This window comes from Furipterus horrens, unplaced genomic scaffold, assembly GCF_987537825.1.
Source record: "Furipterus horrens unplaced genomic scaffold, mFurHor1.1.pri manual_scaffold_17, whole genome shotgun sequence".
Taxonomy (NCBI): Eukaryota; Metazoa; Chordata; class Mammalia; order Chiroptera; family Furipteridae; genus Furipterus; species Furipterus horrens.
Window position 1 is genome coordinate 108,417,210 of NW_028327187.1, and position 17,826 is coordinate 108,435,035.

The 17,826-nt window shown below is 42.9% G+C and overlaps 1 protein-coding gene across 6 annotated transcripts in view; it reads right to left on the reverse strand.

The window, feature by feature from the left end:
- The window catches only part of SH3KBP1 (SH3 domain containing kinase binding protein 1), a 318,770-nt gene that overhangs the window by 89,136 nt on the left and 211,808 nt on the right, over positions 1-17,826 (reverse strand). For 5 of the 6 annotated variants that reach the window (XM_090264196.1, XM_090264192.1, XM_090264195.1 and 2 more), the window contains one exon: positions 8,908-8,983. In XM_090264196.1, the coding sequence (XP_090120322.1) occupies positions 8,908-8,983 (76 nt within the window). Of the gene's footprint in view, positions 1-8,907; positions 8,984-10,580; positions 10,862-17,826 lie in introns of those variants that run through there. The other variant, XM_090264197.1, reaches the window with a different exon arrangement.

Sequence of the window (17,826 nt, forward strand, 5' to 3'; positions counted from 1 at the left end):
ATGAAGCAGGTTGCTGCCCCTTTTTGCAGCTCCAGAACCTAATGCAGCTCCCACTCAATGTTTCTTGATCCCCCAGTGACACCTATAAAGTGGAGGGGAATTTCAGGAACAGCAAAGTAGGAGGAGGGAGTTCTGGCCCAGGAGTCAAGTCAAAGACTATCAAGAATTGGTTCGGTCCCAGCTGGGCCGCCCTGAGCACATGATCTGAGGGAATCATGCAGTAGCTCTGGACCTCAGTGTCCTCAGGTGAGAAATGGGAGGCTGGCCAAGAAGGGGTAGGGCGAGAGTTTGGTTAACTTCAGCAGACCACTTTTAGCAAGTTTAAACTTATTTCAAAACTCCAATATAAAACAACTGAAAACAAAGCTGTTCTTTAATGAGAGTAAGGTTGACTCATCTCCCACCCAGGTCCCCCAAAACATCTCAGTGAAACACCAGAGGCTCCAAGGAGCACACTGGGCCAGACTGAAGTCCCTGCAGGCTGTGACACTGCAGGGCACTATTCGCAGGCACTACAACTCAGAACATTCCTGACCAAATATGGCAGCCTATTAGGCTCACCTTTTAAGTTATTATGATATATTAGAAAATAGTAATTTCTTTTTACTTTTGAGGCATTTGGGCCCGAATTCATCAGCATTGAAAAATAAAACCATTATGTTGGTTTGGATGTACTGATGGTTTTAAGATACTCAAAAATCAATGTATATGAAATGTATTAACTCTAAGACCATGATTTTAAATTTATGGTACATGGAATAAAGATGTTCCTTACTTTAATTCAAAAATGTATTGAGTCACCACCATGAAAACGATATTGTCAGTTCTTGGGCCTGTAAGATACAAGTCAGTCCAACTACTGCTTCCCACCCTTCCATGGAAGTGACAATCTAATGCCTGGAGAAAGGCAAAGGGGAATGAAGGACAGAAAAAACAAACACGAATAAGCACAAACTCACCATGATGCACTATATTTGTGGTGTTTCAGAGAAAAGCAAGATTACATGCAGAAGAAGAGTTCACAAAAGGGGAGGTATTTGATATGTCTTGAAAGAAGAATATAATTCCAAATCCTTTTGGACATGGGAAGATATAAATTTTAAATGAGCAGCAGACAGTGATAGAGAGGAAGGGAATAAAATTAACTTTTGGGGGCAGGCATTTTCTAAGTATTCATCAATTAGGTTTAATTAGCCAGAGATCAAACAGGAATGAATACACACATGCACATAAAGAAATAAAGGCAGAATTTATCCAGTGATTGAAATGATTTTGTCTCTATTTTTTTCTTCAGAAAGATTTAAAAAATACTAATAAATCAGCATAAGACTGAAATCCTAAATCAGTTCTTAAGCTTTTTTTTTTTTTTGGTCTTAGAATCCTTTAAGAAGATGATAAAAAGTAATCACTTTCTCTTTCTAGAAAAAGGGAAAAAACATGGACACATTCAAAGGTGCAGATAAAATACGTACAATATCAGAAGGTTCAAGGATGCTGAAACCCTTGCCTCATTCCAGATCAAGATTCCCTTTACTAATGAATGGTTGGCTTCCAATTTCGGAAACTTGTTCTATTAAAACCAGTCATGATTCACATCCCCACTCCAAAAACACATTACTTCAATCTCTAAACTTCTAGAAATTTACATGAGATTACAAACAGACTGTTTAGGGAATTGGACTCACATGCTTACATCCCACGACCCCCTTCACATGGTTTTAGAATCTCTTCATGTAAAAAAACAAGCCAGCCAACTTAAAAAAATACCCTCAGCTTAAAAAATAAAAGCAAAACAAACAGAATAAACATATCAGCAGGCAGAACATATACACACACATCAAGAACAATTCTCTAGGCTCAATTTTAGGACATGAAGATCAGAAGAACCCCATGTGTCACAGAGTCTGGTAGTAAGCCATCCAGAAAGTTCACCAGAGGTGGAAAGTACCAGGTCACACTTAGAACTCTTTTTGTGGGGGGTTACCAGAACAAAAGTATCATGCTCAGGGGTGTCTACTTTCACCAGCATCGAAATGCGAAATTTTTTCATTAAAGTGAAAAATATCATCTGGGACACTACTGCCTTAATCAGAAGCCCTGGAGACAGAATATTTCAGATTTTAGAAAGGAAATATTCTGCATGTACCACGTAACATATAACATCCTCAGCTGGGGTGTGGAGCTACACCCAACCATCAAATACATTTAAAAAAGTCTACAACAGATGGATGATCGGTCATCCCAAGTGGAATAAATAAATCAATAAACACTATACAGAGATTCAATGCTAGAAAGGAGCAAAACAGCTGTGAGGATACAGAGCGTGGGCCAGTGTGGTGGTGGTGATGCTGGGACTGTGCTGCGTGATAAGATTTAGATGCGAAGTCCAGTCCTTGGTCAGAGTCTGAGGATCTGGGGCGAGTGGGGAGGGATGGAATGAACACTAGGTTTGTTATTCATTCAATAAATATAATCTCAGTGTCCACTGTGCACCTGGCAGCAGAAATGCAGCAACACCCTTGGGGGCTTACTACAGTTTCCACCAGCAGTTCGAAACCAGGGTGAGTTTGCTCCCCAGGAGACACTGGCAATGCCTGGAGACATTCGTCATTGTCATTGGGGGCAGAGGATGTGTTAAGTATTATTGGCATCATGTGGGTGAAGCCCAGGGATGCTGCTAAACATCCTACGATGGACACAGGACAAGCCGCACAGCAAAGAGCGATCTGGTCCGAATGCTCATAGTGGCAAGGTGGAGAGACCCTGACTTACACTAAACCGAGACAGGGAAGCGAAACACAGTGCATACGTCACTATGATGTCAACTCCATGGCAACGCCTTCCTTTGTGAAAAAGCTGACTGGGACCCAAACCCCAAGACCACCTCTGGTCTTGTATCCTGCTGGGAATGTGACCTTCAGATTACTTCACAACTATGAATTATAACACTTTTTATTCTCTCACTTTACAAAGAACAATTTTAAAAAAAGAGAGAGAAAAAAGAAATCTGACAAGCCAAGCCTTTCTGTTGTCCAGTATGGGGCAGATCATGGCTCCCCTCATTGGCACCTGCTCCTGCTCAGATGAAAAGAAGCTCTGAGTCTTTGGGAGAGAGGAAATCCACAGATAACACAAAGGAGCTAGCTTTTCTCCTCCAAGAGGGCTGTGCTTGAAATCCAGGTCTTCAGCAGCATGGGCAAGCTGGGCACGTTCGCAGGAAGACCCCCTTCCCCACTCTCAATTGGGGCAGAAAGGTCTGTGTTGGGGGTACCTGATGAGAGCTGCCTCCTAGGGAGAGAGGAGACCCCGGAGACATGGAGCCCGAGGTCTTTAGTGTATATCAGGTATGGAAGGCACTGAAGCACTGGGTAGGAAATGATTTTCAATCAGATGTGCCCAAATTTCAAGGCCCAAGAATGAGTGGGTTTGGGGGAAGATAAGTGAGCAAAAACACTTGTCCTGGAAAAAGAGGATCAAAGAGTTCCCAGGTAAGGCTGGGAAAAGCCAACATAAGGGAGCTGATCCTTTTTTCTCCTATTTAAACATGTGGTGAGAAAGCAAAAATTAGCTCAGGATGAGAGTAAATATCTGCCCAGCCATTCGTCAGGCTGGGGCAACAAACACAGATCCAGCCAGACCCAACATGAATGAGAACTGATATTTCTCCCAAGTACACGCTGTAGTTGCAAAGGGCCCTAGCAAGCTCATCTCTGAGTGACTACTGCTTTCTTACTCAGTGAGAAAGTCTGACTTCTAAAACCACAGACTATCCAAAACTTTGCTTTTTGATATAGTATCACAAAGAAAGAAATGTTCCCGTCCTGGCTGAAGGAACTTAGTCAGTTTGACACAGAAAAGCAGCCTCGATTCCCCACACAAGTGCAGAGCCTCATGTAAGGGGCTCTGGACACAGCACTGCATATCTGTGTTAACTGGGTGGTTCCCAAAGAAACAGGACCTGGGTCCCCCCCCTTGCAAGTCCAGGTCCCCTTGCGACACAGCCCTGCCTTGCTTTGACCCCATCAAAACACTGCTTCATTTACATTTCACTTCGTTCCCCCTCCTCCCAATCTATAACTATTTTTTCTTTTGCATGGTGAGACGCTCCACAGGTCCTCCTGTACAGTCTTCCTGGTGCAATGAGCCAACAAACCCGGTTTGCCCTGATTGCTTTCGGGCTGACTGGGCTAGAGCAGGGGCTGGAAGAATAAAGGATCCGTCAAGCCCACTGGCAACCACCACTAACCCCGCAGAAACCCAAATTAAGCTTGAGGGTCTTATGGGAATAAATATGTCCTTTCCCTCCCAGTGACCGTGAACTTGGGAAGGAGATCCACGGTTACTGTGCCGCTTGTACAAGACTCTGTCTAATGGAGAGCCTGGTAAATGGGAAGTCCTTTATAATTCTCCATTTGCTCAACTACCATTTGTCACGTGCTCACCGTGTCCACGGCACTTTTCTAGGCTATAAGGTAGGGATATCAAGTAGAAGCCATAGCTGCCACCTCGAGGGAACAATGATAGCCACAAGGCACTAAGTGTCGCTGTCACAGGAGACAACTCAATGAAGCGGGTCGTGAACAAAGTGATCAGAATAAGTGGTACAGCGTCCAGTGATTAAGCGAGGGGATGTTAGGCAGGAAGGGTTAGCCTTTGCCCCACAGAAGCCTGATCTACCTTTGTACAACTTGTGTCAAGGATTCTCTTTTTCCTAACCTACCCGCTCTGCTCACTGGCCTTCTAAATCTCTACGACTGAACTGTTTGCTCAGAAAGATGGTAAATAGTCCTTTCTCTGAGCTTTTTTTCCCCCCAGCCCACAGAGGCCACAAATCTGCATCATTTGTAATAAGGAAGAGAGAAACTCCAGATGTGGTGAGCTGGAAGAACCTCAGGGCACTCCACTTATGAATATTTAGACAGTTTCCTTCTTGTTATGAAAATTATGGCAATCTGTTCCCCAGCATGTGTTTCAGATGAATTTCAATATCATAAAGGCTTTATAGGAGAGGGGGAGACGATGTTAGCTGTTCAAATAAATCCTGATCAGCTGAGTTTCACTTTCACTCAGAAAATACCAATTGACATGAACGTTTTTTGAATCATCGTAACTCTTAATCCTGATGGGAGTTTGTACGTTAGCATGCTAAGGAGACAGCTGTGCAGGAGGGAGCTTCTCTCCTCTGTAGGGCTGGGCAGTTTTTGACATAGGTTTGTCTTCCACCCAGAAGGAAGAAGGATGCACTGCTCCCAAGCTCAGGGTCATTTCTAGTCTTCTTTGGTCAGCACTCTGTGTCCTTCCACCTGAGCATAGGTGTTACATCAAAATTCAGAAGCAACAAAATGTTCCAAATGAAGAAGGCTTTTTAGTGGACTAGTATGCCTTTTGGAAATTATGGAAGAATAATTACCCCAGAATTTGCTCTTTAAATGAAAGCCAGAGTGAATGTGAGGGGTGAGATTAAACTGCAGAAATTCTTGCTTGGGGTCCACGAAAAATGTCAGCCAACAAACATCCCTCATGGCTTTGCTGACACTGATAATTCTCCTTCCTGACCTACTACCCTCTCACACAAAGAATTACACCTGTACCCAATGACATCGCCTAGTGTTCCTACCGAACTGTTCATATCTTCCTTTTGTTTCTCCCACCAGGCTGCTCAAGTCTTTGAATGCAGAAACCTTTCACTCTGAACCATAAAACATTTGGAATTAAATCAGAGGATGAAGATGTTGGGAGGACTCTCGGCGGTTCTCTCTAGCACAACCCTCTGACTTCACACACAATACAGCAAGGAAATAAAATTATGTGCACAAGGTTACACAGCTAATAACAGAGGTGGTTCTAGAATCCGTGCTTTCTTACTCTTGGCCAAAACATACCACCCGTTAACAAGCCATCCCTCCACCATGATGCTTCCAGAGAGTCAGGTGGATGAGTGCAGCTAGGAGGTATTTGTAGGACTGAACAAGGCGTAGTAAGGCTGGAAAAAGCCAACATAAGGGAGCTGACCCTTTTTTCTCCTATTTAAACATGTGGTGAGAAAGCAAAAATTAGCTCAGGCTGAGAGAGTAAAAATCTGCCCAGCCATTCATCAGGCTGGGGCAACAAACACAGATCCAGCCAGATCCAAAGCGAACGGGAAGTAGTATTTCTCCCACATGCTTAAAGGAGCTGAGCATTCAAAACTGCGTGAACATCCAAGCCCAGGAAGCCCATCTTAAATCGCAGAATAACTCACAACCCACATCATCCAACTGGTGGCCAATGGGCACATGTGGCTATTGAGCACTTAAAATGTGGCTACTCCAAGTGGAGAGGTGCCATTCATGTAAAATACACCCTGGGTTATGAAGACTCATAAAAAACGAATGAAAATATCCCATTGAATAATTTTATATATCTTACACGTTGAAATAATGGCATTTGGAATATTGAGCTAAATAGATTATTTAAATTAAGATTATCTGTTTCTTTTTTCCTTTTGCCTTTTTTTTATTGTAGTTCTTTTAGTTGTCCAAGTTTTTCCCCCATTACTCTCCCCTGCCCTGCTCTTTTTTCTTTTTTAAAATGTGGCTACTAGAAAATGTAAAATCACATGTGTGGCTCACATAGTATTTCTATTGCCCAGCACTGCTCCAATACACCGCTAAACCCCCTCCTCCTTAATCCTTCCAAAACGATTCAGTCTCTTGCCTACAGACATTACAGTGGGCAAGAAGAAAGCATCAAGGACGTGCCATGATCCCAGGGCAAGTTTTTAAGGCCTTCGATTTAGTCACTTAAGCATGCCCTGCAGACTGCCCTGTTTTGTGCCACATTTTTACCTGAATAGGTCCCTCTTGCTCAGCCTCCTCCCAAACAATCTACAAGTCACCCAAGGACCTGTTTACTCTGGACAGAGTTGAACAATCTACAGGGAAGTTCTCTTTCACAGCTATTAAAACTTTTTATTATAACAAAATTCTCTGCTTCTCAGATTATTATTTCTGCAAACATGAGTCAAGTTGGTGAAGGCCATTGGTTGTCACATGTCATAAGGATAGCCAGTACTAGGGACCACGTTATCTTTGAGGTTTGCTGCATTTCCCCTTTTCCTTCTCCTGCCTACTGCCCACGCCAGCCGTCCAAGCTACTTTCTTAACAATCTTGATCATCTATAAAGCTGTTAATAGTCACAGCTACAAATGAGCAGTTGAATGCAAGGAAAGATGGGCTACTGTCCAACGCAGTAATGTTTCTGAAATGATGTTAACTGTCAATTCTTGAAAAAAAAGGTTTCAGGACTCTTAAAAGAGTCTCACATATTTTAGTACCTGAAGGTAGGGTTAACATGATAAGCCTATAACCTGCCTGAATAAAACGCAGAGCCAGCTTCTCCTTAGAAACACTTGTAAGCTCAGAACAGTGGTTCTTGAAGTGTGAGTCCTAGACCAGGAAAGCAGTAGCACCTGGGAATTTGCTAGAAGAGCAAATTTTCAGGCCCCGCCCCAGGTCTACTGACTCAGAAATTCTAAAGGTGAGGCCCAGCAACATGATGGGGAGATCACCAAGTGACTGGGAGGCACACTTAAATTTTAGAACCTCTTGATTACAGCATTATACTATTATCCAGATTCTCGTTGTACCATTAACAGACAGAAGGCGTGTAGGTTCATTTGAACCTTAAATGTTAAGGCAGAGCATCTAGCATCTGCATCTGTGGCACCCATGGATTTACTTATCTAAACTACCATTTTTGGCTTAGCAAGTCCAAGAAATTCATCTTCTTGCGCCTAAGGTAGTATCCCTTGTTTGCTCTCAAAACTACCTGCTTTGCACTACAAAAGGGGTTCCTGTGGCATTATTCTGCAATTAGAAGAACAAATCTATGCTTGCTCTTACATTAATCATAATTATATATGTATATCTTCCATCAGTCTTTGGCTTTCCAAACTAGATTCGAAGTCTGTCTACATTATCCTCATAAGAAAATCTAAGGCTGAAAAAAGATTAAGAAATCCCCAGAAGGAATTTAAGTACTTGTTTCTGGGAAAAGACACACTAGAGCACGTTCAGAATGCTCTGGTTATGGAAGGAATGACTAAAGGAAACGGAGAGTTGCCTGATTTAGAAAATACAAACACAGGATGCCCAGTTACATTTGAATTTCAGATAAACAACAAATATTGTGTGGGACATACTTATGACTCCAAAGTTATTGTTTCTCTAAAATTCAAATGTAGCCGGGCATCCTGTATTTTATCTGGCCACTCTAGAATTGGGAATACTGACCTTTGGGAAGGTTTTGAAGAGACAACTGTCCTCATATACGTAAAAGGACTGTTAGGAGGAAAATGGGCCAATATCAATATACATCCAGATATAGAACCCAAGGGGGAACATTATAGGAACAACATACCTGGCTCAGTAGAAGAAAGAAAGATATCTGCATCTACGAGAGTCAAGCAGAGATGTGCTGTGGCCACTGGCAGGAAGACAAGGTATGGGAGTGTGGACTGAGGCTCAAAGATAAGGCCTCTCTGACTTGAAGGTCTGTTGTGAAGCCCTAAATTGCTAAAGTTACCATTCTCTAGCATATCTCTGCCTCTGGAACCATGCAAAGTGCTCTCAACAGATATGAATGAGCCCTGGCTCTGCACATGGGTGAGAGACACAAGGCAGGACAGAACCACATTTCATAAAGGAGACACTCCGCCCCCGCCAACCTTGTTCTACCAAGAGCTCTGACTCTACCTGTGCCCATCTTACTGACGGGACCCAATGAAATACACTTGTGTGCCTTTTTTTCTTGTGTGTTGAAAAGAGCCATTAAGATTATGTGAGGATTTTATCAAAAGCATTTCCATTATTTAAAAACCCTTATAGCTGCTTTCAGACATAAAATGGATAAATAAGGGAACTCACCCTTTGTCCTGCTGTCCATTTCTGTTTTTGACGAGTCTGCAGTTGCTAGAGCTGGAGGTAACTTCTTTCCAATAGTCTGAGAAAGAAAAAGATGGTTCTATTTATCAAGATGAGTCTCTCCATTAAAGCAAAGCAATCAAATCAAATCATAATGATGCAATGCTCATAACTGGTTCTGAACACTGCCTATTTAAACTTTGTGCTACTCTGGTGTTTTGGCTCCAGTTCTTCAATCCTTATGAACCTCAATGACAAACAAGCAGGAAAACCAGGTATAAAGGGCTTCTCCTTGTAGACATTCAGTACCTTTTGTTCCCATTCTTCTTTGATGTTCTTATTCAAAGGTTGATTTTTTTAGCAAAGCAAATAAGTACATTTCCTCTCATTTTATGAGAAGCTGACTAAATCTATGGAGGAACAGCACCTCACCCAGAGGAAGTACTCAAAAGTACCTACAGAGTGGAAGAATAAGAGTGGTAATGAGAGGGAATGAACAAAGAGAGAGAAGAACGGGATTAAGGGATGGAGGGCCAGAAGGACAGATGAACAGATGGATAGGTACAAGGACAGACAGAAACCACGGTGTCCAGGGCAACTGTGCCTTAGTGTGTCCCCTTGTAGTGTACCCCCGCCCAACCGCTTCCTGAAAATGGCTATGGATACCAGGGGAACAGCTGTCAAAACCAAGGAGCTGGGTGAATCAACCTCCCCAACAATGAAGCGTTTCCCCAGTGAGAATTCTGGCCACTGGGAAAACCAAACATATCTGCCCCTTGGACACATGAAGAGCAAGGAACTGCATAATTCAAAACCCGGCACAGTGGAGTGTTTCTTCAAATAAAACTGATTCACCACAGTTTTTAATTTGAAAAATGTCTTCATGCTTCAAATGTTGAAACTAACATTAAATATGAATAAATCACAGAAAGAGGGTAAGATAAATCAAATCCTCAGGCCCTCATGAATTTTTAAAAACATTTGTGACAGAAAGCCTTTACATTGTACATGGTGACATTTTTATTTAGTGCTGCAGGGCTTTCTATATTAGATAAAAAATGAAAACCAAAATATTATGCCACCCCTCGACTGCTGTTAAGTACTCAAACTAATAACATTTTGTGATTTCAAGGAAAAAAATCAAGGAAGGAGAAAACTTGATGTTATTCAGCCATAAGGTCAAATTTGATGAAAAACTGTTCTTAGAATTATCTTGAAAAATCAGGGATTGGCAGTAAAAATTGATGCTCTCACAGTGTCATTCACATTCCTGTTCACACTTCAAACAGTGTCCCATCAATCTCTTTGTTTTTTCCCCTTTGGCGACCAGAATAAAGCATCACTATTGTTAAAGCATTAGCAAGGAGAAAAGAAAAACAATTCCTACTTCAATTATTACTGACAGGGGAGAGAGGAAATCAGGACAACACAACAGTGAACACTATATCCAAACCTGACTTTCCAGAAAAAAATAGAGAGAGTGGCAGCCAAAGGTTTGGGCTTTAAACCAAATGCCTTCCTTTACAGAAAGCTTAGCAAGTTGGATATTCTTATAAGGCTAGCCCTTATTTGTAAGAGAGCGAAGTGCTGCCCATCATCTCTAATGCCCTGGTTTACCAGTGCGGCTAAGCTAGCAGACATCCAATCAAGAAAGGCCACCAGTGAAATCCACTTACTTCTGCACAGAAAGACATGAGAAAGCAAAGCTTGCTCTGCTCCTTTTTCTCACTATTTCAGAAAATACAGCACACTGGCCTCTGTGTGGATCCCAGCAACAGGGGTGATGGGGAAGCCGATTCTGCACGCATCTTCCAAGGGTGCTGGCCCTTAATTCTGTCCTTCCTCATGGGCCATGGCGGAAGGTCTAGAGAAAGGCAAGTCCCACCCCTCTCAGCCTGGTCCTCCAGCTGTCCGAGAGATGTGAACTGTTCAGGTGTTTGTCCCTTCTCTAGGACCTAGACCCAGGGGAGTATGGTTCCCAAACCAGTAACACCAGCACTGCCTGAAAATTTGTTAGAGAAGCAAATTCCCAGGCCCCGCCTTAGGCTTTCTCAATCAGAAACTCTGGGGATGGAGCCCAGCAGTCTCTATCTGAACACACCCTCCAGGGGTTTCTGATGCACTCCCCGGTTTCAGATGTAGGAGGGATTCCAGCAGTGCTCACAGTACATCTTTTCTCGGATTAACAACTCGGGTGCCTATTCTCTAAAACATCTTTTTCAACCTTCCTTCTCTCTTCTCTCTTGTTCCATGTTCCATGTTCTCTATCTGTAACTGGCATAAGAACTTGTCACTGCTACTAAATGAATCAGTTCAGGAAAAAGATGGGTTTTAGTAGAATAGGCAATATGACAATATTACTGAGATTAATCCTCTGAGTGCCAACGTCACTGTGAGCAACGCTGACAAATTTTCCCAAAAGTGCCAGTGTTGCTCCCAGCAACTCTTTTTTTGATAGCTATAAATGTAAATAACAATGGAATAATTCATATTTTATGTTTTGTTCTCTTTTTTCATACCTCAGGTTATATATTGATATAATTTTTCCTCATGTTGATCCAAATATTGACTTATACACGGCACTCAAAGGGTTAAAAAATCCTGGGGAGCATAGGTGGCCATGAGACCCTTCACCAAAGGAATATTGAAAGGATGCATGGATGGATGGATGGACAGACAGGAAGATCATTTTGAATAAAAAATATAAGAGTCGGACTTCTGGTCAAGACGGAGGCCAAGATAGACACACTGCGTCTCCCTTCACAACTAAGAAAGAATACAACTACCTTAAAACTAGAGACAACCATAAGTTCCAGAAAATCGAGCTATATGGAAGTCCAACAAAGAAAGATATAAAGAAGAAATACTCATCCAGACAGGTAGGAGGGGCAGAGCCGGGCCGGAGAGGACGAGGTGTGGTGGTTGTGGCGGCAGCAGGCCAGCCACATGTTTTAAAAAGTCAGGAGGGACACCTGAGGAGTGCTCCCAGCATCAGACCAGACTGCACAGCTCACAGTTCCAGTGCTGGGCAAAATCAAGCCTCAATGCTTTTGACTGTGCAAACCAGTGGGGGTTGGGGCAGAGGAAGAAACTTCCAGTCTCTCAGCAGAGTCCGCTTGTTTAAAGGACCCCCACGATCCTAGAACATCTGCAGACCCACCGACTCTGGGAACGACGGCCAGGGCAACAACTAGAGGGGCGCCAGTCCCATATGGAAGTGGGAGAAGTTCCTAGAAAAGGGGTGAGTGCTGGGCAGGCCGCATTGTTCCCTCTCGGACCCCTCCCCCACCACACAGGAATACAACGTGGTGAAACAGGTCGCCCCATAGTGACGAATACCTAAGGCTCTGCCCCTTATAATGTAACAGGTAAGACAGCTCTACCTAAGACACAGAGGCAAACAAACAGGAGCCTGTCAAGATGAGGAGACAGAGAAGTATGGCCCAAAAGACGGAACGGATAAAGGTTCCAGTGGGAGAACTAAGCGACAAACAGATAGCCAAACTAACAGATGCAGAATTCAAAACACTTGTGATAAAGGCTTGACAGATATGCTTAAGTATGGAAGATGCATAAAGGAAGAAGTGAAGGCTATGCTAAATGAAACGAAGGAAAGTCCATACGAAACCAATGGTGAAGGGAAGGAAACCAAGGTTCAAATCAATGATTTGGAACATAAGGAAGAAAAAAACAGTCAACCAGTGCAGAATGAGGAAACAAAATTGAAAAAAATGAGAGGCTTAGTAATCTCTGGGACAACTTAAGCGTGCCAACATCCGAATCATAGGGGTGCCAGAAGAAGAAGAGGAAGAGCAAGAAATTGAAAGCTTAAGTGAAAAAATAATGAAGGAAAACTTCCCAAATTTGGCAAAGGAAATAGACATACAAGTCCAGGAAGCTCAGAGTCCCAAAAAAGCTAGACTCAAGGACAACCAAGACACATCATAATTAAAATGCCAAAGGTTCAAGATAAAGGGAGAATCTTAAAAGCAGCAAAAGAAAAGCAGAGAGTTACCAACAAAGGGGTGCCTATAAGCCTTTCAGCTGATTTCTCAAAAGAAACTTTGCAGGTAAGAAGGGACCGGCAAGAAGTATTCAAGGTGATAAAAAACAAGGACTTACCACCAAGATTACGCTATCCAGCAAAGCTATCATTTAGAATGGAAGGGCAGATGAAGTGCTTCCCTGACAAGGTGAAGCTAAAGGAGTTCATCATCACCAAGCCATTATTATATGAAATGTCAAAGGGACTTATTTAAGAAAAAGAAGATCAAAACTATGAACACTAAAATGACAACAAACTCACAACTGTCAACAACTGAATCTGAAAAATAAAAACAAAATCCAATGAAGCAAACCAGAATAGGAAGAGAACCATAGCTATGGAGATCATTTGGAGGGTTATTAGCTGGGAGGGGAAAGGGGGAGAAATGGGGACATGGACTAAGAAGCATAATTGGTAGGTACAAAAGGGGGAAGTTAAGAATAATATAGGAAAGGGTGAAGCCAAAGAACGTATATGTGCAACCCATGAACATGAACTAAGAGGGGTGGGATTGCTAGAGGGAAGGGGGGGTACTGGGCAAAGGGGAGCAAAGGGGAAAAACTGGGGACTACTGTAACAACATAATCAATAAAAGATACTTTAAAATATATATATATATATATATATATATATATATATATATATATATATATATATATATATATATATATGAGTGTATCTGGACTCTCGGGCTGAGACTACCTCAAAGGTCAAGCAGGCAGATCCCCGTGACTGTACTAACCTTCAGGGAAAGCCATACCCTGCTGCCACCTAAAGGGTGTTTTCCTTTACTGGGCTTCATGGTAGAAGATTGTCACATACTAAAGGACATTAAGCAACCACTGCTCCTGCCCACTAACAGTCTATAGTGCTCTTCTGTCATTGGGTCTACCCCAACACCCCACACATTTTCAAATACCCCATTCGAGAACCTCTATCCTTTGCTCTTCTGCTAAATATAAGAACAAAGACAAGGGGCGGTGAAGTACTGCGTTCTCACCAGGCTTCTAGCTTCTGCTACCTCTGAAAATTTCTTTGGTGGATTGAAATGAAAAGGACAGGACCCCAGCTTTTAAAGAGCATGCGTCATGAAAGCAATGCCTAGCTCCAGTATACACATACGTCACGTACTGTTGAAGGTCAGCTATGATGCAGGCCAAAGTGAGAAGAAAAAATGGAGAATCATATCCACACATCTCCCACCCATCTTGCAGTGAGCAAAGGAGGATGTGAAGCTTGCAGTGCCCGTGGAAGAAAATTCAGGATCTCCACTGTGGCCTCCTCGGCAGTCCCGTGTTCTTGCCCTCCTAAGAGCTCTAAGGAAGATGGCTTATCCAGGACGAGCACCGGGCTCTGTCATCAGGAGCTGTGTTGACACTGCTCAGGACACAGGTCTTTCACCTTCTAAGAGATCTGCAAACAGCTCCATTGTGCCATATGCCGACTAAAGGAACAGACTCTCAGGCTCCGTTCCGCAGCTCAGCCCGATGTTTCCTCTTCTCTTCTGTGCTGTGGCTGAAGACTTCCTAGTACCCACATCCCCATTACTCTGGTCTGCGTGTCCTCACCCCCCCACTCAGAAGCCACTGTTTCGTCTGGGAGAGGAAGTACATATGGATGGCTGTATGCAAATACAACCGCTAGATTCGTGTCCAGTGGCTAATATGTCTGTTTCTCTTTGTGACTGCTGGGGCCTGAGGCCAGGATCGTGCTCTGATCCAGTATAAAACCATTCCTCTGACTTTATTCTAATTCAGATGCAAACTCCTTTGAGTGTAAAACATTTTCTAATTATAGGACAATGCTAAGGAGAAGGAAGGTTAAGTCCAACTCTGAAAGTCTCTTGTCCAGGAATACCACAGATCTCTCAAATCACAAAGACAACTAGTCTGATGTGCAGAGAGGAGAGAGAGAGCTCCCTGCATTGCCAAGGCCCCCCTGTTGGCAGACCAGGCTTTCAGGAGGCTATTGTAGAAGAAGGGTGATCTTATGAGCAACTATACATAGACATTACTCAAGTGCTCACACAAAGCCACACACGAGAGATGACTTTTCTTTTCTTTCTTTTTTTTATTTATATTTTCTTTATTCATTCATCCATCAGGGAATGTTTAGATTGTTTCCATATTTTTAAAAACATGCTTTATTGAGTATGCTGTTACAGTTGTCCCAATTTCTTTTCCCTTTGTTCCCCTCCATCCAGTGACCCCGCTCCCTACAGTTGTCCCCCCCTTAGTCCATGCCCATTGGTTGTGCACATAGTTCTTCTCAACATCTTCCTGTCTGCTCCACTCCCTCCTACTATGCTTCTTAATTCCTACATCATCTCCCTCCCTTTCTCCCCTTCCCCCTCCCCGCTGACCTCCCTCATATATGTTCCCCATACCTATAATTCTTTTTCCACTCTCGTTGCCTACTTAGTTTGCCTTTGTTTCTGTTCCCTAGCTTCTGTTGTTGGTTATTGTGATACAGTTTTCATTTTAATGTTCATAGTTTTGATCCTCTTTCTCCTAAACAAATCCCTTTAACATTTCATATAACAGTGGTTTGGATCTGATGAACTCCTTCAGTTTTACTTTGTCCCGGATGCACTTTCTCTGCCCTTCTATTCTGAATGACAGCTTCGCTGAATACAGTAATCATGGTTGTAGATTTTTTATTTTCATTACTTTGAATATTTTTTGCCAGTCCCTTCTTGCCTGCAGAGTTTATTTTGAGAAATCAGCTGAGAGTCTTATTGGGACCCATTTGTACGTAATTCTCTTCTTCTTTCTTGCTGCTTTTAAGATTCTCTCTTTATCTTTAATTTTTGACATTTTGATTATAATGTGTTTTGGTGTGGTTCTCCCTGGGTCCAGGTTATTTGGAACTCTCTGTGCTTCCTGGACCTGTAAGTCTATTTCCTTCCCCAAGTTAAGGAAGTTCTGCTTCATTATTTTTTCCCATAATTTTTCCATTTCTAGTTCTTCTTCACCTTCTGGCAGCCCTATGATTTGGATGTTGGCCCGCTTATAACTATCCGATAGGTTTCTGAGCCTCTCCTCATTTTCTTCACTTTTCATTTCCTCTTTCTTCACTGGTTGAGTGTTTGTTCCTTCCCTATGTTCCAATTTGTTGATTTGATCCTTGGTTTTCTTGCCCTCACCACTAGTTTCGTATGTGTTTTTGTTCATTTCAGCAGGGCTAGCCTTCATTCCTTACCTATCTTGTTTAAGATCTGCTGTTAGGTCTGCAAGCATTTTTATAACCAAAGCTCTGAACTGTGCCTCAGAAATATTTCCTATCTGTTGCTTCGTTAGATTAGATATTTGCTGTCTGGTCAGCTGCGTGATAGGGATCTCTATCATGATCTGTGCCATGTGCACTCATCACAGCTGGGTGACCCAAGATGGACACTCCCCCCGAGACACTGGGAGCCTCCCCGTCACCACTCCCTCCGGCCCTCACAGTCCAAGGCAATGGGGGTCTGCCTTCCCATGTGCTGGAATCCCAAGCTGACGGGTCCGGTCTGCAGCCAGGAGCGCTCCCCAGGTGCTTCTCGCCTCCCCCCAAATATGGCGTCTGTGCCTACCACCGTCCCACCACTGTTGCCACTGTTGCCACCACCAGCACAGCTTGACCTTTCCGCCCCAGCCTCACCCCTCCCACCTGTCCAGACGAGCACCACCCCTCTGCAACCCTATATGCTGGACCTCCGTCTATCCTCTAGAACCTCTGGTCACCTCTGGCCCTGCGGCAGCTATATTCCTTCGCAGATGTGGAGGGAGCCAGAGCGTGCCAGTCCAGGCCTCCATCTTAGCCAGAAGTCTCCTGTGTGTGAGAGATGACCTTTCAAACTGCTGGTAAAATATGAGATGAAGGATGGCTTTTTGAAGGCATTCCTTTTACTAGACTAGGACCTGAATGAACTCCTTCCCTTTCCGTTCAGTTCAGATTTATTAAGTGCCTGTTGCATGTGAAGCAGGGAGGCAGATGAAAAGGCAGAAGGATACTGAACGTCACTGCAAATACTAAAACAGCAATTCATCAGCTTCTCCAGAGTAGTGTGTCAAGGGCTGCCCAACCATTCAGCATGGTTATCCCAAATCCTAGTCATATACAGGAAATGGAGGGATACGGGCTACAGGAGACAATGATGGGAAAAGGGACAAAACAGTATTTATATATGACCATATCCTCAACCTTTCAGCTTTCATTTTCTAACCATATCTCAGAAAGATACAGAAATTTCTAGTAAAACTCACTATAAACTTTTAATATTTTTTTCACGCTCCTTTCATGAATACCTTTGACAGATGGAATTATGAAAAGTGTTCTTGGTGCTCAGAAGGGAGCCATAGGAGTGGAGCAGAAGCTTCCAGAGCCAGCTCATGCCAGAGCCAGCAAGAACAAGCACAAAGGAGCACCCTTACAATGGAGCGCCTGTGCGCTCTGATGGAAGACTTTTCTACTCCCTGGGAAATTCATACAGCAACTGTCAACTCACTCGCCTTTGGCTGGCTCAGCTTAAATTATCTGATAACAACATGAGATATGCCAGAGTAAAATACCAATCAAAATTCTAAAAAAGCAATACATGTTCCAGTAAAAGAAAAAATATATTTGTAGTTCCATTCTAGAGGCAGAGGTTATCTTTGAAATACCTTATATACTACTATGTCAATTCTGACATCTCTAAAAGGTTATGCTTTACAGCATAATCTGAGTATAAGAAAAAAAAATTTAAGTCACCATCTGATTATGAAATTCTGCTTAAGATTTCAGTTATTCATGTAATGTTTGTGTCCCTGGTTGTCTTGAAAAGTTAGTGATAGTTCGTTACATTAATCCTTTTGCCCATAGTCGAAGACCTCATCAGATTCACAGCTGCTTTAGAA